Genomic DNA, 27,202 nt, shown 5'->3' with positions numbered 1-27,202 from the left:
CTTCATAAACTAAGTCACACTGCTAATAGTTTACGTGATGTGGAGACCGGGGAGCCCCTTTTCATACTCACTCCCCAGTGAAGTTGGCGTGTGTACAACAGCTTGACTTTTCACAAGGCTGTTTGGGCACAACTCCCACAGAGATTAATGAGAATGCATGGCCAGCCTTCTGAAAGAGTCAAGCTGGCGGTGCGCGTGTTGATGCTGCCAGGGAACATTGCAGAAACGGGAGACCATGCCAGCATGCAAATTGCTCCCTGGACTCCACATCACCTAAACTATAAATTCCATAACTTAGTTTACGGTGCTTATATCCGACAGGTTCTCTTCAACGTGTTAGGTTTAAATTCAGGGATTTTTTGGGGAAAAGGGTGAAGAATCCATTTTACATCCATTCATTGATAGAATAAATGGTCTACTGTCCTGCCATAAGTTGTTGAAACACAAGTGAAACATTAGTAATGTGGCGAGTTCTTACTTTAAACTCCATTCCTTCAAGTTTATCAAGGTTTCAAGGAAAAAATACTGCAAGGTAATGAATGGCTTCCTCCAAAGAACAATACTCTGTCGTTCTTCACGATCCCTCCTTTTCTTCTCATTCAGGAAGCTGGAATCTGAAATAAAAACAGCAACATGCTACACTTGGGGGGGAAAAAATGTAGAAACTTTTTTTGTTCAATGTGCAATTTCCTCACAGTTTATGATTCAGGGAGCTAGTGAAGCATCAATGGACCACCACAGCGGAAATAAAATGACTATTTACAAGAGCAGTAATACAGAAGGTGCTATGAGTCACCAGCAAGCCTTGTCTGTGCAGAGTGCACTGCAAGCTTCTCTAACCCAGGACCTAGGATGATTTAATGGCAAAAGGGAATGTTCAAATCAAGGGCTTGTTCACACGGGCGTATTTGCTCCATGTATTCTGCAAGCAATTTTTGTATGTGTAATACACAGGGAATATAACCCATTGGATTAGTTCACACGAGCATATTTTTTCAGGCGATGTTCAATCGCTTGAAAAAAATACACGGCAGGTCTTATTTTGGTGCATATTACACACTGCAATTGGCCATTGAAGTGAATAGACCAGTGCAAATACACAGTGTGAGAGCAGGGAAGATGAACCTGTGAAGCAGCCCCTCCTTCACAGCTAAGAACACGTCCTAGCTGCTAGGGAAGCTAAATGTCTAGCAACCAGCAGTGGATTACAGAGGAGCTGCACTTCAGGCTTGATGTACAATGGCAAAACCAAAACATTTTTAATGAAAAGTATATTACAAGATTGATGACACACACAGGCTATTAGAGGAGCATAAATTGGCTGAAAATTTAAGTACGCTTTAAGCATTTGCCCATAGGTTTCTCTCTGCCTGTCTACATGCGTTCTGTGTAGGAAGCCTATATTTCAAATTATACATATGTAATCCAAGTGTAGTTGATTTTCAGGCTCAGCGATTTCTTAAAATCCGACACCAGTGCCATCAATGAGCTTTTCAAATGTGCAACCGTAGACACGTAGTGACAAAAATGCATGTAGTCAACCACATGTGGGTTTTCACCACATCCTGACCATGTGAAAAAAAATCATCTAGGTTTTGTGATATCATTAGCCACAACTGGTGTCAGACAGTCTAATGGAAAATGAATAGAGCGCCAAGCAGTGGCTGATTAGGTGATGGCAACTAAGTACTAGAAGCATACCATAGCCGACCGGTTTATCGCACATAAGACGGTCTATAGTTCCCAGATGTGATGGAAAAGTCAGAGCCGGTTGTTAGCTTGCTAATCATAAGAACTTGTCATTCAGTTCCAAAATAAAAAGCATTACAAGAAAAAAAAAAAATCTTTACTGGGCCAGTATTTTATCGAATTTCTGTCTGATCTCACAGACTCGTAAGAACAAATCCTGGTAAGATTTGCAGTAGCCGGCTATCCACACAAAGAGGAAACGGATGTTGCCAGGCCTTTACAATGCTCAACTATTAATATTCCAGATTCTGAAAAGAAATATATTTGATTTATATTTTCAAGGGAAAAGTTATTTTTTATTATGAAATCTGTAAGATTTCACAATTCATCAGGCATATCTTAAAGGGGTTGTCCCGCGAAAGCAAGTGGGTCTATACACTTCTGTATGGCCATATTAATGCACTTTGTAATGTACATTGTGCATTAATTATGAGCCATACAGAAGTTATCAGAAGTTATTCACTTACCTGTTCCGTTGCTAGCGTCCTCGTCTCCATGGTGCCGTCTAATTTTCAGCATCTAATCGCCAGATTAGACGCGCTTGCGCAGTCCGGTCTTCTTCTTTTCTGAATGGGGCCGCTCATGCCGGAGAGCGACTCCTTGTAGCTCCGCCCCGTGCCGATTCCAGCCAATCAGGAGGCTGGAATCGGCAATGGACCGCACAGAAGAGCTGCGGTCCACCGAGGGAGAAGATCCTGGCGGCCATCTTCAACCGGTAAGTAAGAAGTCACCGGAGCGCGGGCATTCAGGTAAGCACTGTGCGGTTTTCTTGTTTAACCCCTGCATCGGGTTTGTCTCGCGCCGAACGGGGGGGGGGGGCTATTGAAAAAAAAAACAAAAACGTTTCGGCGCGGGACAACCCCTTTAAGTCATGGTATTATCACAACTGGGATTAAAATGAAGTGCTTTATGTTGTCTATTAGCTCCATTCACCTGTAGAAGACTGGAATAATTGCAGCCCTTGACTTTCTCACTGCTGATATTATTTATATTTCTTTGGTAGAAAGCCTTAAAGGTGCATTCACACAAACAAGTTTCTTGCACGAGTTTTGTTCGACGCACAAAATCCTCACCGAAATAGATCGCATTGTTTTCAATGGGTCTATTTAAATGTATGTTCTTTTCTAGCAGTGATGATGCAATGTAGAAAAAAAAAAAAAAAAAAGCTAAAGAGGAAAAAATGTAATTTCCCCTTTCAGTACAACAGCGACCTAAAGCACACATCCAAATCAACAAAAGAATAAAAGAATGGCTTTGCCAGAAGAAGACTGACGTGTTGGGATGGCCCAGCCAAAGCCCAGACCTGAACCCCATTGAAAATCTGTGGGTTGCTCTGAAGAGGGCGCTACACATGTGATGCCTATGTAATCTGACAGATTTGGAGCGCTTTTGCAAGAAAGAGTTGGCAAAGATTGCCAAGTCAAGATGTGCCATTCTGACAGATATCTACCGAAAAAGACTGAATGCTGTCAAAAAGTCAAAGAGTAAGGCCACTCTTACACATGAATGTGACAAAGCGCCGCGATTTCAAACACGGCACTTTGCTGCAATTTTACTTTCAGGGCTTGAAAATCATGGCGCTGGAAAGCGCCGTCCAGCACCGCGATCGAATGCACGTCTGCAAGGCAGCATAGATTTCAATGGGAGCATTGTACCGTGTTAATTGCAGTAAAAAGCGCCTGTGAGAGAGAGACCTAAATCAGCAAAGTATTCTTTTTAGGGTGTGCATATTTATGCAACGATATTCTATTTTTTCACCCTAAATGATTTCAGTTTGTTATTCAATGGAATTGTTTTGGGGCAAAAAACCCCGAAACAGCTGTCTGTGTATGGTTTTCTGGCTTGGTTTCCTATTCCCAATCATTGTTATAAAGAGCTGTTTAAAGGGTCTGACATTGATTTGCAGGAATGCTGCCATCCAATAGGTGGCGCTGCAGAGGTATTATTCCATCTTCCTTATTTGTAGAAATTACCCAAAGGAGCATGTATGGTCGTATAAGTCTCCCCACTCACTTTTCAAGTGTCTTTTCACACCCCTTCTGGGTGATCTCTTTGGGGAGGGACGATGCCATACCCCGACACACACTTTTTAGGTGTTCTCTTTAAGAAGAGACAACACCCCTCTTGACCCACACTTTTGTAAGAGACACTGACAGCTCGTTAACCATATACTTGTTTAAGCTTTGTATGGCAGGTTTAAAATGTGAAAGGCAAAATACATTATAACATTGGGCCACAGTTTCATGTAAATTCTGCATGTTCTAAGAATTCTTCATGTGCAGCAACATCGCTGTTGCATCTATAGGGGTGCAGAGATTACAGGTGCCCTTTCACTTCCAATACCCCCTTTGTTAAACTGCAGACAAGTTAGTAACTTGGTGTGATCATAAGTCATTGCCAAAACAAGCTCTCTAAAACTAGAGCCGGATTTACTAACAAAAGCAACGTGCCCAAATATAATATTTGCACTTCCCAGCTAGAGTACACAGAAAGCGCAAGGCTCACATTACACACAACTGTTGGACCAGAGGCATATTAGCAAACAATAGCATAAGCAAAAATTCATAAGTCTACAGATACGCGAGAACCTACATCCCAGACCCTTAGCGCCAATTCAATTTCCCATTCTATGTTCTGTGGCTATGATTATTTAACATATAGACTATGTTCCCAATGGCTACTGCAATTATGTTACAAATATGCAAGCAAAACACAAGGTAACTGCCATTATAACATAGGTTGTCTAACATCCAACACAAGGTAACTGCCATTATAACATAGGTTGTCTAACATCCAACAGCAAGGTAACTGCCATTATAACATAGGTTGTCTAACATCCAACACAAGGTAACTGCCATTATAACATAGGTTGTCTAACATCCAACACAAGGTAACTGCCATTATAACATAGGTTGTCTAACATCCAACACAAGGTAACTGCCATTATAACATAGGTTGTCTAACATCCAACACAAGGTAACTGCCATTATAACATAGGTTGTCTAACATCCAACAGCAAGGTAACTGCCATTATAACATAGGTTGTCTAACATCCAACACAAGGTAACTGCCATTATAACATAGGTTGTCTAACATCCAACACAAGGTAACTGCCATTATAACATAGGTTGTCTAACATCCAACACAAGGTAACTGCCATTATAACATAGGTTGTCTAACATCCAACACAAGGTAACTGCCATTATAACATAGGTTGTCTAACATCCAACAGCAAGGTCTACTGCCTTGCAACACTGGAGCTGTAAGCTCAACGCCAACAGCGGCAAAGAATGAGGATGCTCTGTGCCCATTTGGGGTAGGGGTTTACTCCACGCACCCCTGCTTTGCTCACTCTCACAAAATATATTTATCAACTGGCTTATTATAAAACAGGGAACTTAGAAAAGAGGAACTTCACAGACAGCAGAGATAATGTCGCATTTCTGTATGGTAGTTTCCGATTGACACAAATTTCCAAGAATTAAACCCTACAATTTGTGCTTGCTCTTTCAAAAGATTTTTATATAATTAACCCCTTAAAAACTACTTTTTTGAACGTCAAAAAGGTAATGCAATGCCAACCTGTTTTATTACTTTTAAGGCCTCCTTCCCACGAGCGTGACGGGCTCCGCCGCGTAATATTACGCAGTGAAGCCCGTCACGGCGCCCCCCAGAGCCCCTATACTTACCTGCGGGAGATAGCGTGAAAACGCTTCCCCGCCCACCGCCGTCGCGTCGTGTGACACGCCCACCGCGTCACGTGACGCGGCCGGCAGTGTCACGTGACGCGCCGGCCGCGTCAGATGACGCTGCGGCGGTAGGTGGGGAAGCGTTTTTTCACGCTATCTCCCGCTGGTTACAGCGGGAGATAGCGTGAACGGACGGCTTCCATTGACTGCAATGGAAGCCGTCAGCGCGTACAGCCCGTCCTCACCCGCAGCAAATAGAGCATGCTGCGGGTGAGGACGGGAGAAATCGCGGTGCGTAATTCCGCGGTGGAATTACGCATCGTGAGCATTGTGCTATTAGGTTCAATAGAACCTAATAGCAGGGGGCCACGCAGCGGATTTTTGCCGCGAATTTACGCGGCGTAAATCCGTTCGTGGGAAGGAGGCCTTAGACTTATCAGACAGGTTACGTTGGCATCTGACCTTTTGGATCTCCGTTGCAGAGAACGAGGCGCCCTTAGTTCTCCTTTTTTAGCTGGGGAGAAGAATGAGTGTAGTTCCTTTCCATAGACTTAAATCGGGCTGTTAAGCTAGTTCAGCTGTTTCCAACACCCAAACAACACAGGCTGGCCCTGCTCTCTGCTGAGGAACAATCAGGGTCCAATAATTCCCCCCCCCCCCATTGTTCTTACTTGTAAAAACTGTCCGATTGACAGGTTAAAAAAAAGGGTTTGTCATGTGGCAAGCCCTTTAACGGTCAGACACTTTTAGCCCTCTATAACTGGAACAACCAGAGACCCAGTTACAGTAGGAAGTGATCCGTCTTAATAACTTTAGAACTGTGACCCCAGAGGCTTTCTGCAGTAAATGAGGCCTTCAGAGTTAGTGACAGGGAGGAGCAGGGACACATGCTACAATGTATGGGTATTTCATAGATTGCATATACAATCAGAGAGGGAGATGCCATCTATGGACCTGAGCACCTCAGCACTGTTTGCATACAGTGGCATTTAGATCACTTGGCAAAATACGGCAAACACATTTTTTTTCAAAAAAATATAACAAGAAAGTCTTCTCATTTTTCATTTGTTCAGCATATCTCTATAGTTCTCCGCTTCTCTGCATTTGAGAGACTAACTTTCTGCCCTGCTCATGATTCAATGGTAAATTCGTATGCAAAAAAGTTGAAAAAAACAACAAAACTGTAACTGTACTGATAAAAAAATCCACCAAATTAGAGCAGATGCTTACATGGAGGGCTGCTAATTTAAATGAGCATTAGATTAGTACAAGTATTACAAAAGAAACGTGGAGATCCTGCTGCCCGTTAGGCCACAGTGCAATCTCTAACCTACAATACATAGAAATTATTTTTTTTCATAAGTATGAAAAAAAAGACAATTACTAAAGTAGCATACCTGTAAAGTTCCCGTTGTGTTGTTCTTTAGCCAATCCAACACGCCTCTGTTCACAATCAGTGCCATTCTCTGCCATTTCATATGTCAGCTGAATCTTGGGAAGAAAATATATAGAAAGCATAAACCTTAGGGTCATTCCAGCGTATGCACAAACAATGCAGAAAGTTACTTATTTAGTAACTGAAGCATAGACATTCTATTCATTCATTTGAAAACCTACTTTTAAAAAAGGGTTTTGGGGGGTTTTTTTGTTTGTTTTTTTACAGGTATGCAATACTGGCTAAAGTTCAGAGGCGCAGAATTGTAACAAGTTGTGAAATCACGATGTGCAATATCCTCATTATAACAAAGTGAAAGTTGGAATTATTAGCTAATGTGTGGAAAGGGAATAGAAAATCATAGCCCAAAACCTCTTACAACGCGTTCTAGAACAGAATGCTGTTAAGAAATAAGTTCAAACTGTGCTAAATATGTGAACATCAACTGTAAAACGGAATTTACCTTACAAACGCCAAGCAGCGGTTTCAGAGAGGTCTTCCAGTTGGACAAAGTTACAATCAGCCTTTCACTTCTGAGACATTAAATAAAACACGGTAAGGACAGGTCCTCTTCAGTCCTTTACTGAGGGGGAAGATACATAATAATGAAGCCAGATTACAATTTACTATCTTATTATGAACGATTGAATATTAAATACTTTCAAAGTTAAAATTAGTCAGTTACTCAATATACACTGAATGGCTATGTTATTAGAGATTTGCAGAATCTGCGATCGGCATCCGTGCGGGAAATCCGCTGTACTAGTCGCCTATAGGAGAGCATGGAGCTTCCTCGGCTCCACGCACATATGCGGATTTGATTTGCAGATTCTGCGTGCGAAAAAGAAATCGCAGCATGCTCCATTATTCCACGTGGATGGCTTCCATTCATCTCTATGGAAGCGAGCGACTCGTAGTGCATCTGCAATTCAATTGCGGATGCATTGCGGATTTGTAGGCAGATACCTCTCTGCTTGCTTGAACATCAAGCAGGAAGGAGGGGGAAGACGGTCACTTTTAGCTTATTCTTTATTTTTATTTTTTTCTGCGTGGACAATCCGCTGTGCACCCCCGCAGAAAAACGATCGCATCCGTGATAGCCAGCAAGCATTTAAAAATCATTTCCACACTGACTCGCAGGACGTCCGATGTGGAAATTTGGGCGTGCTGTGTGCATGAGGCCTTACTCTACACAAAAATCAGATGGCAGGTGTAGACAGTCATGTGACAGCGAAGCCCTACCGATGGAAGCAAAAATGTCATTTCTAAAAAAAAAAAAAATATATATATTAATGTGACCCAAGATAACAAAGCTGTACATATTTACTCTCTATCACTAAATCAGCTGCACACGAGCATAATTTGTTACGTATCACCCGCATGTGACGGTTGTGTAACAAGTATGCAATGACATTACGTACTTGCTGCGGACTGCCGATTGCCATACACGATCTTGGCGTATATGTGCACATAATACATGCCAAGATAGAACGTACTGCAATCTTTATTGCATGTAGTATGTGTGTTCAGCAGCATGGGACTCCATGACAGATTGCTACACTGTACCAACACTGTAAAGTGAAGGAGCCCTTACTCTTTAGGGAAGAAGGTCATCAGCTCCTGCGGCACCTCCCCCCCCCCCCCCCCACTTTTTACATATGTAATATGCTGACCCAGAGACATCATTATTTACTATTACTATAGAAAGCTATACTTTAAAGCGGTTGTCTGATAAAGGGGATTTTTTTTCATTGATTCAATTCAATAGGACAGTGTTTCCCAACTCCAGTCCTCATGGACCCCCAACAGGTCATGTTTTCAGGATTTCCTCAGTATTGCACAGGTGATATAATTATTGTTGGTACCTCAGACATCCCCACAGGTGTTCTTACTATAGGAGATCCTGAAAACATGACTATTGGGGTGCCTTGAGAACTGGAGTTGGGAAACACTGCAATAGGAGCTGCGTGTGCACTACCAAACGAGCCCACTGCAATACAGACAGCGCAATCTGCTTCCTGCGCTGTCCATATGGATAACTGTACTGGAAATCAGCTGATTGGTAGTATTTGGGAATTCTAGAGCAAAAATTATTTTTAGAACTCCAGATGATTTAAAACGGGATGACATAATTGTTTATTTAAAAACACATTTAATTCCTTTCAATGCTACTGACTTTTTCCCGCTACATGTGTGCCTACTGGAGATGAGCGAACATACTCGTTTAGGGTGGTTTCACAATCGAGCATCGCTTTTTTCGAGTAACTGACTACTCGGGCGAAAAGATTCGGGCTCTCTCTCTCTCCCCCCCACTCCCCTCTGCAACCCCCTGCTCACCACCAGCGGCCCCCGAATCTTTTCGCCTGAGTAGTCAGTTACTCAAAAAAAGCGATGCTCGATTTGGAAATTGCCCTAAACGAGTACGTTCGCTCATCTCTAGTGCCTACCCTAAGAAGTTAGGGATGAGATGTGGGGAAGGGACGATTTTTCTGCTTCTGCTCTCAACCTATAAACCAAACCAGTCGTGCTTGTGAAGAACTGTTTCAGCTTTTAGGTGTTTTTCTGGAAAGGTAGAGAATGGATATGAACGCAATATGAAAATAAAAAAAGGTAAAAAAAAAAAAAAAAGATGCTCTACGTGTACAACTGGAGTCTTCTAACCCTTGTGATACTAGATATATACACATATACACACACACACAGCCAGTTATAATGGCTCATAACTCTGAAATGAGCCGGTTTAAGGCTCTGAGTAAATGACCTAGTATTTGACCTAGAAGTGTCAGCCCTATGATACAACAGAGAATTTTCCAGAAGGGATGGAATGGCAGCAGATGACAGTCTATAATATAAGGTCAACTGTGTCCTCCACCCTTGTCTGCTATGTCATTAGTGCTGATTTACACTGTTACTTAACTTCATGCTCATACTTCAACCAACTACAAATTAAGTGGATGGCTTTAGATCTGAGGTCACATTTAACCCAAGACACCCTTTATTGGCTGCCAATTAGACCAGTGTTAATTCCTAGACAGTTGACCTGGGCCAACCATTTCTACACATATGTTCATAGTGAATCAGTTACTAGTAGCCCTGGTAAATATGATAGACAACAAAGAATGGGCAAGATTTACAGAGCTAAATGTGGGATTAGGGAGGGATGCCCGATTAGGGATAGGGTGGGACACCGGAACGCCATTACTGCGGGAATAGGGATCTACAAGTGTCATTATTACACTGCCGAGGGGGCGTTCTGGGTGTCATCATTACACTGCTGGGGGGGGGGGAACTCTGGTTATTATACTGCAAGGGGTATTAGAAATACTCAGTAGTATTACTCTGCTCTCCGTAGTGACATCAAATAAAATAGACTGCATGTAATTCTGTGTGACATTTAGCTAAAACATAAGCACAGGCACATTAGAAGTGCTTATCCAGTTCATCCCGTAGCAGACACTTCTGAAAATAGGATGTATACATAGTGGCTGGATTTAGTCTGATCCCTCTAATCTACGAAGTAACCATAAACAACCTGTAACCAGAGACAGTATATAACAGGGAACAAGAACATCCCGCTGCGCTTCAGCTAATATTGAGTCCCCGTTGCAACAGCCGCTCTCAGAAATGTGAGCTGATCCTCCTCCGATGGCCTCGGCTGTGGTGTCATATGGCCATTCATTAATAAGCCGCGCAGCATAGGCTACTACACTATTTGCCTGAGAGCCCAGGAGACGGACATGCTTATCCCTTTTTCTGGGATCGGTTTCTATCATCTAACCAACTAGTAGAGGAGGACAGCAAGAAAATATACAGCATCAGTCACTATACAAAATGCCATAATAAGTCATACTATTTCATTTTATCCATAAATGAACAAACAAAGGATGCAAACACTTGGATGAACTATTACCACTTATTAAATAGGCTTTCCGGGACATACAGTGCCTTGCAAAAGTATTGACGCCTTTGTTGTTTTTCTTGTTTTGTTGCATTACAAACTGGAATTAAAATGGATCTTTTTGGATGCATTGTACAATTTGATTTACACAACATGCCAACCACTTTGAAGGTGCGATTTTTTTCTTTTTTTTTTTTTTTACTGTGACTCAAAGACCAAAAAAAAGGAGGGGGGGCTTTATGCGTATAGATATTTGTCATCAGAGATTAAATGATTTGTGGAGCCACCTTTCGTGGCAATTATAGATGCACATCTCTTGGGGTATGTCTCTTTTAGCTTGGCACAGGCATTTTGCATTTTTACCCATTCGTCCAGGAAAAACTGCTCCAAAATCTTTAAATTAGATGGGTTGTGTTGGTATTCATATCATGCTGCAGATTTTCAGTTAAACTGAGGTGTAGGTTTTGATTAGACTATTCTAAAGCATTTTTAGGTTTCCCCTTACACCTATCCAGTGTAGTTTTGACAATATGTGTAGACTCAAGGTTCTACTAGAAGGTGAACCGCCAACCCAGTCAAAAATAGTGCTTCTTAAAACGTTAATTAATCCTGCCTCCATCAAGTGATGGCTCTGATTGGTTCTCAAGCGCTGCTCAGGCAATTAATGCAGCACTCGATGAACCAATGCGATGGCTATGATTGGTTCATTGAGTACTGCACTGATTGGCCAAGCAGTGGTCGAACAACCAACCACAGTCTTCGCGTTATGGAGGCGGAATTTATGAATTGGCTGAGCTGTGGCATTACCAAGCGTGCTAGGTAATGTATTCCTTTTTTTATATTGTAATGCAGCTAGGGCTTCTTTTCAGGGCAGCGCTTATATTTCAAGTCTCCCAAAAATCCTGCTAGGGGTTATTTTCGTGGAGACAGGGTACCTCTGGTAGACTAAAAAAGGTTTTCCACAAGAACTGTTCTGTATTTACTGCCATCCATCTCTCCTTGAATCCTAACCAGTTTTGCAGTCCCTACGACATTATGCTGCTACCACCACCATGCTACAATGTGGGAATGCCGTTCTTGGAGTAATGAGGAGTGATGGGTTTTACACCACATATAGTGTTTCCCATGATGGCCAACAAGTTCAATTTTAGTCTCCTCAGGGCAGAGAATCTTCCATGTGTTTGGAGAGTCTGTTATATGCTGCTTGCTAAATTCCATATTTATTTTCATATGTTTTTCTTTAAGCAATGTTTTTTTCTGGCCACTCTTCCATAAAGCCCAATCTGTGGGGTATACAGATTATAGTGGTCCTACAGACAGTTACTTCCATCTCCTCTGTGGATGTTTGCAGCTCCTTCAGAATTATTGTTGGTGTCTTTATTAAATCTCTGATTAATGCCCTCCTTGCCTGTTCTGTGAGTTTAGGCAGGAGTCTCGTCAGGCCTGCAGTTTTGCCATATTCTTTCCATTGTACAGTATTACATTAGTTTAATGGTGCTGGGATATTTTTTAGAACCCAACTCTAATCTCTACTTCTCCACAACTTTGTATCTGACCTGTTTGGAGAGCTCCTTAGTCTACATGTTGCTTCCTTAAAGAGTGCTTGCAGTTTTCCCTTTTGGAGCACTCTTGCTCCGTTGGCTGTTTTTGGCTCCATCCGCAGCTGAAGACGGCCCCATATAGCGCTATATGGGGCAGTCTTCAGTTGCCGGAAGGAGCCAAAAACAGCCAACGGAGCAGGAGTGCTCCAAAAGGGAAAACTGAAGGTACTCTTTAGGACCCCTGTCCACGGCTGTTGCGGAATATCACCAGCGATATTCCGCCGCGGGGGAGCAGGGAGGCCACTGTCAGCTCTCTGCGGTGAGCCTATATAACAGATAGGCTCACCACGGAGAATCACGGCGTGCCACGATTTAGATACCACAAGCGGAAAATTGCTATGAATCTCCGCTCGTGGACGCCACGGCTGTGCTTTCCATAGCAACGCCATGGAAAGCGTGCACTGCGCTACCCGCGGCCGGATTATTGCCGTGGGTAACGCAATGAACAATCGCCCGTGGACAAGCAGCCTTAGTGGTATAACGGACTGCGAACAGGTGTATTTATACTAATATCATGTGACCGATCATGTAACAGTGATTTCACAGGGGGACTGAATTAAACTAAGTCTGTGACTTCTGAAGTTGATTTGTTGGATCAGACCTTATTTAGGGGCTTCATAGGAAAAGAGGCGAATCCATAAGCGCTCAACCTTTCAGTTTTTTATTTTTTAAACAAGTTTTTTTTCATTCCATAATTTAAGTCTAAATTAAAATTCATTTTAATTCCAGACCGTAATGCAACAAAACAGGAAAAACACCAAGGGTAGTGAATACCTTCCCAAGGCACTGTAAATATTGCTGACTTATCATTAAGATACCCAATCAATATAGGCCGTCAATATTAAATGTTTCACCTATGGAAGCATTGTGAATTTTTGGATGCAACTCTTGAAAACCTACATTAACGTACATCACAATGCAGACAAATTGGGTGGGTGGGGGGAGTGTTCACGAGCTGTGCTCCAAATCAGCCAAAGTTTTAATAGCTGGACAAACCCATAATCCTCCTGGATAACAGGTTGGGGGCCTAAATCCATTTTAAGGAATTAGGAAATTACTTCTTTAGAAACCTTTATCAATCAACATAACTGCTTAATGTGCAGTATTAATCCTGGACTAACCTGACCTGTGAAACGTGTCCATGAAACCTGCACTTTGTACATCTCATAGCTATTATATGCTAACAATTCAAAAAGAACTAGAGCAAGAACGCCCTGCACGGGACAACCACCAACCCCTTCGGAGGTCATAAAAAAGGCTCATCTAAACCCATGATTTTATTTTTATGATATTCCAGGTAACCACGTTTGTTATAGGCAAAAAAGCAAAGTTGCAAAATCCTAATAGTACAGAAAAAGCAAAACTTGATAGAAACCTCTGCCTCCTGAGGCTCTGTACACTGCTTTACACAGTTTATTTCACATGCATTGCATAACTAACATCTTTACAAAAATTCTCCTACCCATCATCTATCAACATTAAAGGGGTCATTTCTACTGGTTTAGCTCCAAGGGTCAGAAGCAACAGTTGCCACTGGATCCTATAGCCTAGGGGGCCCACAGTCTTCTCCACCACACCTAGCTTCTGTTCCGACCCCAGTATATCCCAGTACTGAAAGCGGGTGCTGCCTGGAAAACCCCTTTAAGGCATAATATTACTGGATGGAAAACCCCCTTAATGCTATAAAAAAAAAAGAATAATTACAAAAAAAAAATCAATCCGTCTAGAACTTGAAATGACTACTTCCTATCAAGCTACCGGGTTCTTTGGTTGTTTCTCCATAGTCTGCCCGGCCACACAGACATCAAGCTGGAAGTGGACTGCATAAAAAGTGGCTCAACCCGTGAACAAAAATGTAACATCCATGGACAGCTAAGAAGAAAACGTTGATGGTTCTGACTGAACACACAGGAAAAACTAATGAGCTCTAACATGAGATAAAGAACTCAAGATGGTTATCAGGCATATCCTCAGCGACGTGTCAACTTGTATGCATCACTTAGCAGAACGTTCACCCTTAGGCCGGGCCCACAACGAAAAGCATTCCGCTTGCAGATATTGGCAGTGGAAGACCTGCGTATGACCGCAGAAGCGAATTGCATATGGTCGTGAATGCGTGCAATTTTCCGTACGGATATACATTTAAGGACAGTATGTCATCTGCGCAGAAGAAAGATCGCAGGTGGGGAATGAGATCAGAAAGTTGGCCAACCCCATGGAAACAGCTTCCATTACCCGGGCGACATTCTCTTGTGCTGTTGTGGTGAGATGTTCTGAGAGCCTTCAGGACGGATCCTGCTCTCCAGGCCCGGATGGTTTATACTACTTATTCTGGAAGTAGTATAAACCACTTTATAAAAAACAAACACTTCTTCTTGTGGAGGCAGAGCCCAGAAGAACAAGCGGAGGTTGCAGAGAGCAGTCTGGATGGTTGTGTTGCTCCCCAGACTCCGTCCTGCATTGTCTGCCCACAAATTCCTGCTTTCTTTATACCATTTGTTATCTGATCTCCTAGCACCATGCATAAATATCAGCATCCATACGTAATGTTAATTGTGTATGCACTGCAGATCAAACGCATCCATAGAGATCAATGGAGCTCATACACGTGGAATCTGCGGTAAAATAGTGAATACTGCGATTTTTCTTTCGTTCACAGAATCCCCAATTCCTAAACGCGAATGGGCGAAAGTCAATGCATTTCAATGCCGATGTATTAACGCATATCATACACGCAGACGGCAATAACGGAATAGGCAATTCAAATCTGTTCGTGTGAACCCGGCCTTAGGATTAGAGTCTCTGCAGATACTGAGCAAGAATCGTCCAGAAGAGTCAGTGAAGCGTTCAGACGACAGCTGTTTGTTTGCTTCTACACAGAGTGCTCATCGCTCATTACTCGTTTGCTGACATATTCATAGAGGGGATCTTGTGCAAATTTATTCACAAGTCATTCAAGTACCTCTGATTGTGCCTACAGACCACATGACTTGTTCACCCTGCTGGTGGCCATGTTTACACAGAATGGGTCTTGTTTGCAGTTGCTCTTCGAGCAATTATTTGGATAATAGTTGTCTCATGCAAAGCCACCCTAAGGCCTCATGTCCACGGGCAAAATGTTATTTAAAATCCGCAGCGGATCTCCCGCGCGCGGATCCGCACCCCATAGGGATGCATTGACCACCCGCGGGTAGATAAATACCCGCGGATCGTCAATAAAAGGCATTTAAAAAAAAATGGAGCATGAAAAAATCTGGACCATGCTCCATTTTCATGCGGGTCTCCCGCGGGGACGGCTCCCGCGGGCTTCTATTGAAGCCTATGGAAGCCGTCCGGATCCGCGGGACACAAAAATCATATTTTACTCACCCGCTCCGGTTCTTCTCGTCTCCGCGGCGCCATCTTCTCTCAGCCGCGGCCGGATCATTTTGCTTCGGCCCGGCGCATGCGCGGGGCACGTCACCGACGTCATCGTGCACATCCGCCGAGCCGAAGAATGAAGATCCGGCCGCGACGAGAGAAGATGACGCCGCCGCGAAGAGAAGAAACGGAGCGGATCGGAGGTAAGTTTATTCTCATTTATTTGCATTTTCAGCGCTCATGTCCGCGGGGCAGGAGGGACCCGCTGCAGATTCTACATGGAGAATCCGTAGCGGGCCCGATTTTCCCCGTGGACATGAGGCCTAAGTGTAATCCTCCAACAATACTGCACAGTATCTTCATTACCCATTAAAGGGAACCCGTCAGCTGGAACATGGTATCCAAACTGCAGGCATGATATTATAGAGCGTGAGCAGCTGAGCAGAATGATATATAGTTTTATGGGGAAAGATTCAGTATAACTTGTATTATATTCATTTCTATCTCTGTACATTCTGAGCTGAACAGTCCAATGGGCGGAGCCATCAGTGATTGATAGGTATGTATGAATGACTGTGCATACACAGACCAGCTGTCAATCACTGATGGCTCCGCCCATTGGACTGTTCAGCTCAGAATGTACAGAGATATAAATGCATAAAATACAAGTTATACTGAATGTTTCCCCATAAACTATATATCCGTCCGCTCAGCTCCTCCGGCTCTATAACATCATGCCTGCAGTACGGACAGCGTGTTCCAGCGGACTGATTCCCTTTAATTGATCTATTTTTCTAGATCGGTTTAGAAGAATGGCAGGGCATGATATGGATGCCTTCAGGTCCGACTGGCATTATAGATGACTGTACAAGCACATGGTGATATAACACAACACAACTATACACTAACAGTATACAATAAACAGATCTAAGTAATATCCTGCGTTATCACACCAATACACTTCATTTACTTTTAATGAACTTCATTTTCAGACTTAAAGACTAGCTGCACTTTTATTAACTTTTGACACATCAGAATGACAAAGTCCAAATTCTGATCAGTGGGGATGTGGGTGCCCAGATGCCCGCTGCCAACCGTAACAAGGAGGGCAGCGTGCCCCTTCGGTTGTCTTCGCTGCCCTTGGCAGCTGATAATGGACACATACAGGTCTATAGACCTCTATGTGTCAGTCTTCAGCGGTCCAGAGGAGCAAGAGGCGGTGTGGACAGCTGAAGGGGCACAACACTCAGGTGAGCGCTGCAGGAAAGCAGCGGGGTCTGAACACTGACATGACAAGCACAAGTACAGGTACTCTAAAGTATTTGTCCAAGATCAGAAAAAAAACAAAAGTCTGATGTTTTCCAGAAAGAGCACCACTCTGGCCTAAGGGCTGACTATGGTACTGCAGCTCAGCTGCCAGCCTGAAAGAAGAAGAAAAAAGACTTTTTTCTGACCCTGGACAATCCCTTTAAAAGAAAAACACCTTCATTTAGGAAGAACATAGATACATTATATTCCTAGTTAGCTGATCAGAACAGACATATTAGAGGAGGACCGGGGGATGATGACAGCTGACTGCCGGTCATGTGTAACCAGTCATACATGGCAAGGAATAAGTCACTGTCAGAAGATCTGCAGAGCCCAAACCATGTGAATACAAAGTAACAGTCCTGCAGCAGACAGGACCTCCTGCTGACACCCACCAGCACACTGATGAGCCCCTCATACATCTCCCTGCACCCCAGGAGCTGACAGCCCGCAGCATGGCGCATCTCCCATGTGACCAGGAGCCCCGCACCCCCACACCGCTCACTGTCTCCCCGAGGAGCAGACATCTCACCTCCTCCCGTGCCTGTAGCCAGCGATCTGTCACACTAGCCGGGTCACTCCACCGGAAGTCGCGTCACGGCTCTCAGCACCGCCCACTGGGCTATACGTCATCAGGATGGGACGTCACAGCGAAGGAACCGAGGCCGTTGTGTCGTGTTTCCGTCTCGTTGCTTGAGTCTCTGAGCTGCCGGCTCCCCCCGTTCTATAGTAAATACCGAGCGAATAGCGACCAGCGGGAACAAGAAACTAAAAAAAATAACCTAGAAGCGTCTGTGACGTCATATGAATGCGACACGTAGAATCAGGAAGTGACTAACGGAACCCAACGTGGGCGGACTGGGCGCCGGTGAGGGCTCTTCTATTACCAGAGTTGTGGACACCCTGGTTGTGAGGGGGCAGCGGTGCCACTGCTCCTTCCTATCCCTTCCCCACTCGGTGAGGACCCCTAGTGGCCACAAATAAAAGCTGCGGTCTGCTTTGTGGTTGGTAAGATCAGGCCGTGTTCACATCAGCCTGTGGCTGCCGCTTTTAGCAGCCCTTTTATTTTTATATGAAACTAATAGCAAAACAGAACTGAACCAGAAAGCATAGTTTTCATTTTTCATGGATGCAGTGTGTGTGTGTGTATGTAGGTATACACACACACACACACACACACACACACACACACACACACACACACACACACACACACACACACACACACACACACACACTACGTATAGACCATCTCTAGCAGTTTGTTTCCAGTTCGTTCCGGTTCAAAGGATCCCAACTAAAAAGAGAGCGCCGGTATGTTGGCAGACGAGGGAGAAGCAGGGCCATAGCCGAAAAGTGACAGGCCCTGCTGCAAAACTCCGGTTATTGGCCGGCTGGACACGGGCGGATTTGCATTGTGGAATCCAGAACAGACGTCCGCCTCCAGATTCCGCAGCAAATACCGCCCATAGCATGCTACGGAATGCCCACTAGCAGAAATCAATTGCGATTTCCCACTCTCAGGAAAAAAATCACAGCACGCTCTATTGTGACCCAGATTCCGTGCGGACAGTTTCCATTGAAGTCAATGAAATATGTCTGACCCGCAACCCTTCTGCAATCATCATTGTGGAAAGGTCGTGGGATTCGCATCATTGCCTAGCGACGGCGCATAATAATCTGTACTGCACATGTGCGCCGGCCGGCACATCCACAGCACAGAATATGAAAAATCTGGACAGATACACAGCGGTCACCGGCTGGGCACAGGGTCGGATTCCACTGCGGGATCTGACCCAGCCATGTGCAGGCGGCCTTAGGCCTCATATCCACGGACACACATAGATTCCTAATAGGAAATCCCACATGGAATTGGCCGGTGACCCTGCGTACCAGTCCGTGTCTTGAATTTCTGTACTGCGGATGTATGCAGAAGTGTCGGCTGGCGCACATGCAAAGCACAGATTTTTTTTTTCAAACTCCTACTTTTCCCACAGAATCCGTGGCCCAGCCGCAGTATCAATTGTAGATGGGCTGTGCATCGGACGGCTTCCATTGGCTTCCAATCAAAGCCATCCGTGCTGACACTGCAGAGAAATGGAGCGATTTTTTTCATCCACAAGCAGAAACCACAATTGGTTTCCCCTTATGTGCATGAAGAATCATTTTACCATAGTATGCTATGGAGGATTACAGATGCGGAATCCGGAGCGGAACAGCCGCTCTGGATTCCGCACCAAATTCCGCCCGTGTGCATGAGGGTTTAGGCTATTCCACACCAGGCGGAATTTGCTGTGGAGTGTCTGCGCACAAAATGCTTAAGAGCTCAGACTAGCTTCCTGTGGAACTTGCACCTCTTATGTCTGAGCTGCACCAGTTCTCTGGAATGCACTACCTAGACAATCAGGTTAATCACCAATATCACAGCCCGATATTGCGCTCGCCAACATGCGATTTTGCCACAGATGGGAGGTGTTTTTATATCAAAACCACTTTACATAACTTCATGATAGTATTGATCGTTCGCTGCGGCTGACAGCGCAGTGTTTCAACGGGAAACCTCACGTGCGCTTAGTTTGCGGCATGGCTTGATAGATTGCTTGTCAGATTGCAGTACAGTTTAAGGCCCAATGCCCACGGACATATTTGCACTGCGGGATCCGGAACGAGTGTTCGCCTCCAGATCCCGCAGCATATACTCCACATAGGATATGCTATGGAAACCGCTTTTTCATGCCCACAAGTGGAAATCAACTGCGATTTTCTGCTCATGGCGAAAAATCGCAGCATGTTCTATTCCAGTGTGGGCCTTGAACTGGCGGCTTCCATTGCAGTCAATGGAAGCCGTCCGTCCCGCGGCGAGTCCAGCTGGCACATCTGCAGAGCAGAAAGAAGACTACGAGACAGGTACGCGGGGGTCACTGCAGGGGCACAGGGTCTGATTCTGCTGTGAGATTTTGCAGTCAAAATCAGACCCGTCCGTGGGCATTCAGCCTAATATTATGGTATTACATCATACTGCAGCAGTGATCAAACCATCACAAGTTCTAGTTCCCTCTGGGGACTAAAAAAAACTTTAAAAAAAACAATTGAGTTTTAAAAAAAGTCATTAATTATTTAAGAAAAAATTAAAGGTAATAGAAGTAAAAAAATTTTTTTTCTCATATTTATAATAAAAAAAACGACAATCTAAAGACATATTTGGTATTGCTGTGTCCATAAAGGTCCGCTCTACTAAAGTGACCCATTATTTCCCTCGCACGGTGAACATAGAAAGAAAAATGATGCCAGAATTGCTCTTTTTTGGTCACCCTGCCTGCAAGAAAAAATGTAATAAAAAGGGATCATATGTACTCCAAAATAATACAAATATAAACTACAGGACGTCCCACAAAAACACGAGCTCTTGCACAACTACGTCAATGGAAAAATAAAGTTATGGCTGTCAGTAGATGGTGGCAGAAAATAATTGTATCTTCTTCCAAAGATATTTTAGATTTTAAAAGTAATACAGCAAAAAAAGTATATAAATTTGGTATTGTAGTAATCGTACTGACCCACAGAATAAAGTTTATAAGGTCTTTTCTCCCTCTTCCCATAAGGGATATTGCAATCATGGCAATTGTAAAGCCTAAATAAGCCCTCAGATGGTAATTCCTGCAGGGTAATGTGAATGATGACAATGGGCTGCTGTTTCTTAATGTGCTTCTTGCGCGGAGATCTTTCCCCTTCTGTGTAGGTCTGACCTTGCAGTACATGCGGTTCTCTCTTTTAGATTCCTGATGGAGTACATTTCCCATCCCGGCACCCTGACACTTGCTGCAGGAGTAGCATGCGGTGTATTCCTTGGCTGGAGCCTGCGTGGCCGCTATGGACGCTCCCGAAACCTCCCAAGCTTTGCAGGAAACGACTTGGGAAGTGAAGCAAGTGTTCTGGGCGAGAGCGGCGACTTCAAGATGGTATTAGTAGTTCGGAATGATTTAAAAATGGGAAAAGGAAAGGTGGCTGCCCAGTGCTCACATGCTGCCGTATCCGCCTACAAGCAGCTCCAGAAAAGAAATCCGGAACTACTCAAGCAATGGGAATACTGCGGCCAACCAAAAGTAGTCCTGAAAGCACCAGATGAAGGCACATTAATTGAACTTCTCTCTCAAGCAAAGCAATTGGGATTAACCATAAGTTTCATACAGGATGCTGGTCATACACAGATTGCACCTGGAACCCGAACAGTCCTAGGTGTGGGACCAGGTCCAGGCAGCTTAATAGACCAAGTGACTGGGCATTTAAAGCTCTATTGATTCTGTAATGAACGATGGCAATCTCAATATATTTGCTATGGCACTGTGTTGGTTTATTTCTCCCGTCCCTGATTTAGTTACCAGCAGCTGTCATTTCCACTTGCATCTCACTTTTGAGTAGATGATTACAATTTTGTTAACAAAAACCCAGAAACCAATGTGTCTGATTGACTGATTAGTGACGAGCCTTTTTTTTGCCTTAAGGATGAAGTGATTTTCATTGTTGCATTGCAAGAGCCATAACTCATTGACAGCCATATGAGGGCTTGTTTTTTTTGGGGGGGGAACACATTGAATTTCTTAATAGCACCACTCTGGGGGACATATAATGTGTTGTCTAGCTTTTCCAATTTTTTTTTGTAAAACCCCATCCACAGAAATTCCGTCATTGTTCTTGGGGAAGGGGGGGGGGGGGGGGTTACTACGTTTGCCATTTAGTTAAAAAAAAAATGATCATTTTCTTATCTGGATCGGCCCAATTACTGGGATAACAAGCTTATTTAGATTTTTTTTTAAGGTTTTTTACCACTTTTGCACAATAAAAACGTTTTTTCAGAAAACCAATTGACTCTAAATCACCACATTCTAAGGCCACTCTCACACAGAGTGTCGGCGAAACGCTGCGATCTTACCCCCGTTTTTACACACAGGTTGCTGCATCCAACAGCAGTTTTTAAAGCACTCCATAATTGTAATGGGTGATGAGATGCGTTAAAAAGCACCAAAAAACTAAGCAAAATAGAGCAGACAACGCTCGACAATCATGGCGTTAGAAAATGTTGCGTCCAAGCACAAGTCTGTGAGGCCCCATTGAAATCAATGGGAGCATTGTACCACAATAAAAAGCGCATGTGTAAGAGTGGCCTAAGACTCATAGCATTTTTATTTTTCCGGCAAAGGTGCTGTGTGAGGTCTTGTTTTTTGCGGGAAGAGTTGTAGTTTTTATTGGCACTCATTTGAGGTACATGTGATTTTTGGATTGCTTTTTATTGTGTCTCTTGGAAGGCAAGTAAAAGAAAAAAAGCAATTCTGGCATTACTTTGTAAAGAAAAAAATTGTGGGTATTTTATCTATTTAAAAAGGTTTGTTTGGGGAAAATGTATATTTTTTCCTAAACTGTTTTTTTTGTCTTTTAATTAAACTTAGTTGAACATATTTTTTTTACGCTATTTTTTTAGTCCCTCAAGGGGACTTGAAAATGCCATAATTCTATCACTAGGCTAGTACACTGCATTACTTGTGTAATGCATTCTACTAAGCATATAATAGCAGCCTATAAGACTCTGCAAGAGGCTGGGCCTAAAAGGCTGAGTTACATGGCAGACACGGAGGCCCTTGTGAGGCTTCCAGCTGCTATTGGAACCCATTGGTATCTAGTAACTGCACTGTGGGATACTAGTGGCTGACAGAAGAAGCTCCTGTCATCTGCTTAGATGGTGTAGGTGGTATTGATTGTGCCATGTAAGGGGATAAACTGCCAGGATCTGAGGCGTCTCCATTTCTGGCAGTTAGAGCAGGAGACTGGCTATCAATAGTAAGCCAAACCACTGCCTTAAAAAGGCATGTGTAGGTTTAAAGTCCAATAGTTAGGTCAGTAAATAGTCGTATTGGCCATCACTAAGAGGTTAAAAAGATGGTAGCTGCATGGTAAAACAACAAGCAAGCCTTTACTCTCCTTTTAATTCCCGTATTGCTCCAGCGCTATTGCTCCTGTGCTCTCCATGACTGTTGTTTAACCCCTTAACAACCGCCGATACGCTTTTTGACGGGCTGTATCAGTGGTCTATGTTCGAAGAGAGATCGCGGAGTGACCTCTCTTCATACATCCTGGGTGCCGACTATTTCTTACAGACGACACCTGGCGGCAACAGCTGTGATGAGCCTCGCGGCTCATCGGAGCTGTTAATCTTTTAAATGCCCTGAACGGTGTTCAGGGTTCCCATATGGTGCCCCTGCAATGAGATCGCAGGGAGCTGTGTGGGTATCATGGCAGCCGGGGGCCCTTCTGAAAGGCCCCAGGGCTATCATGGCACATAGCAGTATGATGTAATGATATGGCATTACATCATACTGCAGAAGCGATCAAAATAAAGTTAAAATAAGAACAATAAAGTTTTACTAATTGTTAAAAAAAAAAGTAATAAAAGCTCCAACCCCCCCCCCCCCTCGCCATATTTGTAATAAAAGAATCTAAATAATAAAACAAAAATGCATATTTGGTGTCCATAAAAGTCAGATCTATCAAAGTAATACATTATTTACCCCCCACAATGAATGTTGTCAAAATAAAATGCCAGAAATATGCTTTTTTTTTGCAAACTACAGGAAGTTCCGAAAAAAATGAGCCCTCACATACCTATGTTGGCAGAAAAATGAAAAAGCTGTTGTGCGCAGAAGATGACAGCAGAAAATGATTGAAAAAAATTAAATATCTTCGAAAAAAAATACAAGTAGTACAGCAAAAAAAAAAAACTATATAAATTTGATATTGTAGTAATCGTAGTGACCCACAGAATAAAGTTAGCATGTCATTTGCAGTTTGTGTGCCGTAGAAACGACGCACTGAAAGATGGTGGAATTTCATTTTTTTTCCGTTTCTCTCCTGTTAGAATTTTTAAATACATTATATGCTACATTAAATAGTACCATTGAAAACTACAACTCGTCCCGCAAAAAACAAGCCTTCATACAGCGACGTCAATGAATAAATAAAACAGTTACGGGGGAAGGAATAAAACGAAAATGGAAAAAAGCTCTGTCACTAAGGGGTTAAAGCAAATCTGTCAGCTGTAACATACTGTCCAAACTGCAGGTATCTTGATACAGAGCAGGAGGAGCTGAGCAGATTGATATATAGTTATATGAGGAAACATTCAGTATAACTTGTATTTTATTCAGTTATATCTCTGCTCATTCTGAGCTCAACAGTCCAATGGGCGGAGCTATCAGTGACTGACAGCTACCCCTGTATGTACAGTTGGATTAAAGATACGGGTAGGTGAAAGTTGTAGAGTGTATTAGTGGATATCCAAGGAGACCATAATATACATACATAGTATACGTTACCAAAAAGATCTCTGATATCCACTATAATGGCTGAGATTCTTTTCACAGATAGTATTTTTATCAGATACCCAACAAGGCTTTCTCACGCTTGGTCAAAAATGTATGCAAGATCTTTTGGCTCTTCATATATGCAAGCTTGCAAAAACATGACTTTGGGAACATCTATGTCTTCTTTGTACAAGACCTCAGTGAGCAAGCCACTATTAAGGGCCATTTACATGGGACGATTAACGCTCAAAATTCATTCAAACGAACCAATTTGAGCGATAATTGTGCAGTGTGAATGCACAAAAATCACTCAGTATTAACTTTTCAGTCAGCTTAAAGGGGTTGTCCCGCGCCGAAACGTTTTGTTTTTTTTTCAATAGCCCCCCCGAGACAAACCCGATGCATGTGTTTAAAAAAAAAACCGGATAGTACTTACCCGAATCCCCGCGCTCCGGTGACTTCTTACTTACCTTGCGAAGATGGCCGCCGGGATCTTCACCCTCAGTGGACCGCAGGTCTTCTGTGCGGTCCATTGCTGATTCCAGCCTCCTGATTGGCTGGAATCGGCACACGTGACGGGGCGGAGCTACGAGGAGCCGCTCTCCGGCACGAGCGGCCCCATTCAGAAGAAAGAAGACCGGACTGCGCAAGCGCGTCTAATCGGGCGATTAGACGCTGAAAATTAGACGGCACCATGGAGACGGGGACGCCAGCAACGGAACAGGTAAGTGAATAACTTCTGTATGGCTCATAATTAATGCACAATGTACATTACAAAGTGCATTAATATGGCCATACAGAAGTGTATACCCCAACTTTGTTTCGCGGGACAACCCCTTTAAAAACAATTGGTCAATTGCAGACTTGTTGTGTGTAAACGCTCCCCGCTCAGCGCTTCACATAGAAGGTGAAGCGCTGAGCAAGAAGCCCGCGATCCAGCGATGAAGTCTTACTGTGTGAACACTCTGCATGAGCGCTAATGACCTTAAAGGTGACGTTCACGCTTGTGCAGAGGTCTACCCAACTGTCGGCCCGTGTAAAAGGGACATTAGACTAAAATGGTAAAAATATCCCTATCCTGAAATTGTACTAGGCACTCATCAGAGCTGTTCCCTTTTGTCTCACTACTTTTTAATTTCCCTTTTGACCCCATCCTTCAATACATTGAAAACTCACATCTGTACTTGGGGGTTAAGGCCGCCTAAACATGAACGGGTCGGTTCCCGTAGCAGAATCTGACCCTGTGCCCGGCCGGTGACTGCGTACCTGTCCAGAATTTTCCTTATCTGTACTGCGGATGGTCCAGTCGGCGCACATGCAGATCCCCTGACCCTTCCGCAATGATGGTCGAACAGTTTCCATTCACTTCAATGGATCCATCCGCACGGAATCCGCCCCAAAATAGAGCATGCTACAATTTTTCTCTGCAAGCGGAAAATCCCAATTAATTTCCGCTCGTGTGCAGGAAAAAAGAAAAATCGCTTTTCCATAGCATGATCCACTACACCAAATATCATACAAACTATTCATTAAAGATCTTACAATGCTGCTCTATTCAATCTCCATGTCGCTGCAGGTGGGTACAGTGAGCCTGCAATGAGGAGAAAAGGGCAAAACAGCAGTGAGACCCCCAACAATCAGACTTTTATCACTTACCCAGTAGATAGGTAATAACAGCCAGTCTTGATAAAACTCCTTTAAGATACACAAAGCTCCATTCTTTGGACCCCTACTTATAACTCAATCGATATTCACTTCAGACATAAAAGGAAACATATTGTGTTTCTGCAAAAGTAAGACACTGTCTTATATTATTTTTTACCCCAAAAAGGACACAGCGTGTTATTTTCAGGGGGGGGGGGGGATACTCACCTGCTCTACAGCGTCCCAATGGTGTCCGGCGGCAGCGTGGCGTCCTCTTCGTCTCACCGCTGATCTTCTGCTGTACGGGGCTTTAAATACCCCGCCTCCAGCAAAGCGAGCGCTGTGATTGGCTCATTGAGGGCTGGCAGCCAATCACAGCCATTCAGTGAATGACATCGCAATTGATAGGATTAAGGGAAAACAGATTATAATCCACACTTTCCCCTACGTCCTACTAGTGGTACAACCATAGGGATCTAGCAAGAAGAAATCCTATCCGGAGAGTCCACCTTCTCAAGACAGAGCGCCCAAAGGCCGCTCTCTCTGATAGTCGGGACTCTAGTCTGTAGTGCCTAATGAATATATTATGGAAGCTCCAGAAAGCTGCCTCACAAATGTGCTCCAACAGTATGGACTTTTCCATGGCTCAGGACGTGGCCACTGCCCGAGTGAAGTGGGCTGTTACGAATTCTGGAGGATCCTTATTTTCAGATCTGTAAACTAATCAGACAGCCTCCTTTATCCACCTGGACAAGGTGGGTTTAGATGCATTCTTCCCTTTGTTTTGCAAGCAAAAAGGACTAGATCTTGGTAGAGAAATTTCTTGATTCATGTTTTTAAAAGTGGGAAGGTGTGAAGACCGCCAAAGCTTGGAGTTCACCTATTCTTTTTGCTGTAGTCATGGCCAGAAGAAAGGTAACTTTTGTTGAGAGTAGAGTAAATTCTGCCTCTTAAAGAGTTTCAAAGGGAGGAAGTGTCAATGCATTCAAAACTAATGATAAGTCCCAATGTGAGATTGGTCTCAATGCAACTGGCTTTAGCCGACATGTGGTTCACCTTTCGGGTGCAGGGCAGCCCGGGGGATTCAAATATGGTGTCACTAATAGGTTGCGAGCCTGCATGGTGCACTACATATACCAGATGGTCTGACACCCTGTATCTACTAC

At 43.6% G+C, this 27,202-nt stretch overlaps 2 protein-coding genes across 6 annotated transcripts in view; one reads left to right on the top strand and one right to left on the bottom strand.

Moving 5' to 3' along the window:
- VMP1 (vacuole membrane protein 1) overlaps positions 1 to 17,717 on the bottom strand; it is a 138,675-nt gene extending 120,958 nt beyond the window's left edge. Inside the window, exons 1-4 of the mRNA XM_066574480.1 lie at positions 17,573 to 17,717; positions 7,337 to 7,456; positions 6,836 to 6,929; positions 479 to 614 (exon numbers count right to left, since the gene is read on the bottom strand). Of these exons, the coding sequence (XP_066430577.1) occupies positions 479 to 614; positions 6,836 to 6,911 (212 nt within the window). The 5' untranslated portion in view covers positions 6,912 to 6,929; positions 7,337 to 7,456; positions 17,573 to 17,717. The remainder of the gene's footprint in view (positions 1 to 478; positions 615 to 6,835; positions 6,930 to 7,336; positions 7,457 to 17,572) is intronic.
- PTRH2 (peptidyl-tRNA hydrolase 2) lies at positions 15,900 to 21,496 on the top strand. 5 transcript variants are annotated; one of them, XM_066574525.1, is made up of 2 exons: positions 15,900 to 15,935; positions 20,816 to 21,496. In XM_066574525.1, exon 2 carries the CDS (start codon positions 20,823 to 20,825, stop codon positions 21,336 to 21,338), a length of 516 nt encoding a protein of 171 aa, XP_066430622.1. In that variant the 5' UTR covers positions 15,900 to 15,935; positions 20,816 to 20,822; the 3' UTR covers positions 21,339 to 21,496. The 5 variants fall into 5 exon arrangements, with proteins under 5 accessions (XP_066430622.1, XP_066430615.1, XP_066430607.1 ...); XM_066574518.1 differs by lacking the exon at positions 15,900 to 15,935 and adding an exon at positions 17,689 to 17,769; XM_066574510.1 differs by lacking the exon at positions 15,900 to 15,935 and adding an exon at positions 17,770 to 17,908.
- The last annotated feature ends 5,706 nt before the right edge of the window (positions 21,497 to 27,202 follow it).

This window comes from Eleutherodactylus coqui, chromosome 1 (assembly GCF_035609145.1).
Source record: "Eleutherodactylus coqui strain aEleCoq1 chromosome 1, aEleCoq1.hap1, whole genome shotgun sequence".
NCBI classification, from domain to species: domain Eukaryota; kingdom Metazoa; phylum Chordata; class Amphibia; order Anura; family Eleutherodactylidae; genus Eleutherodactylus; species Eleutherodactylus coqui.
This window is presented reverse-complemented; position numbering and strand designations above follow the sequence as displayed.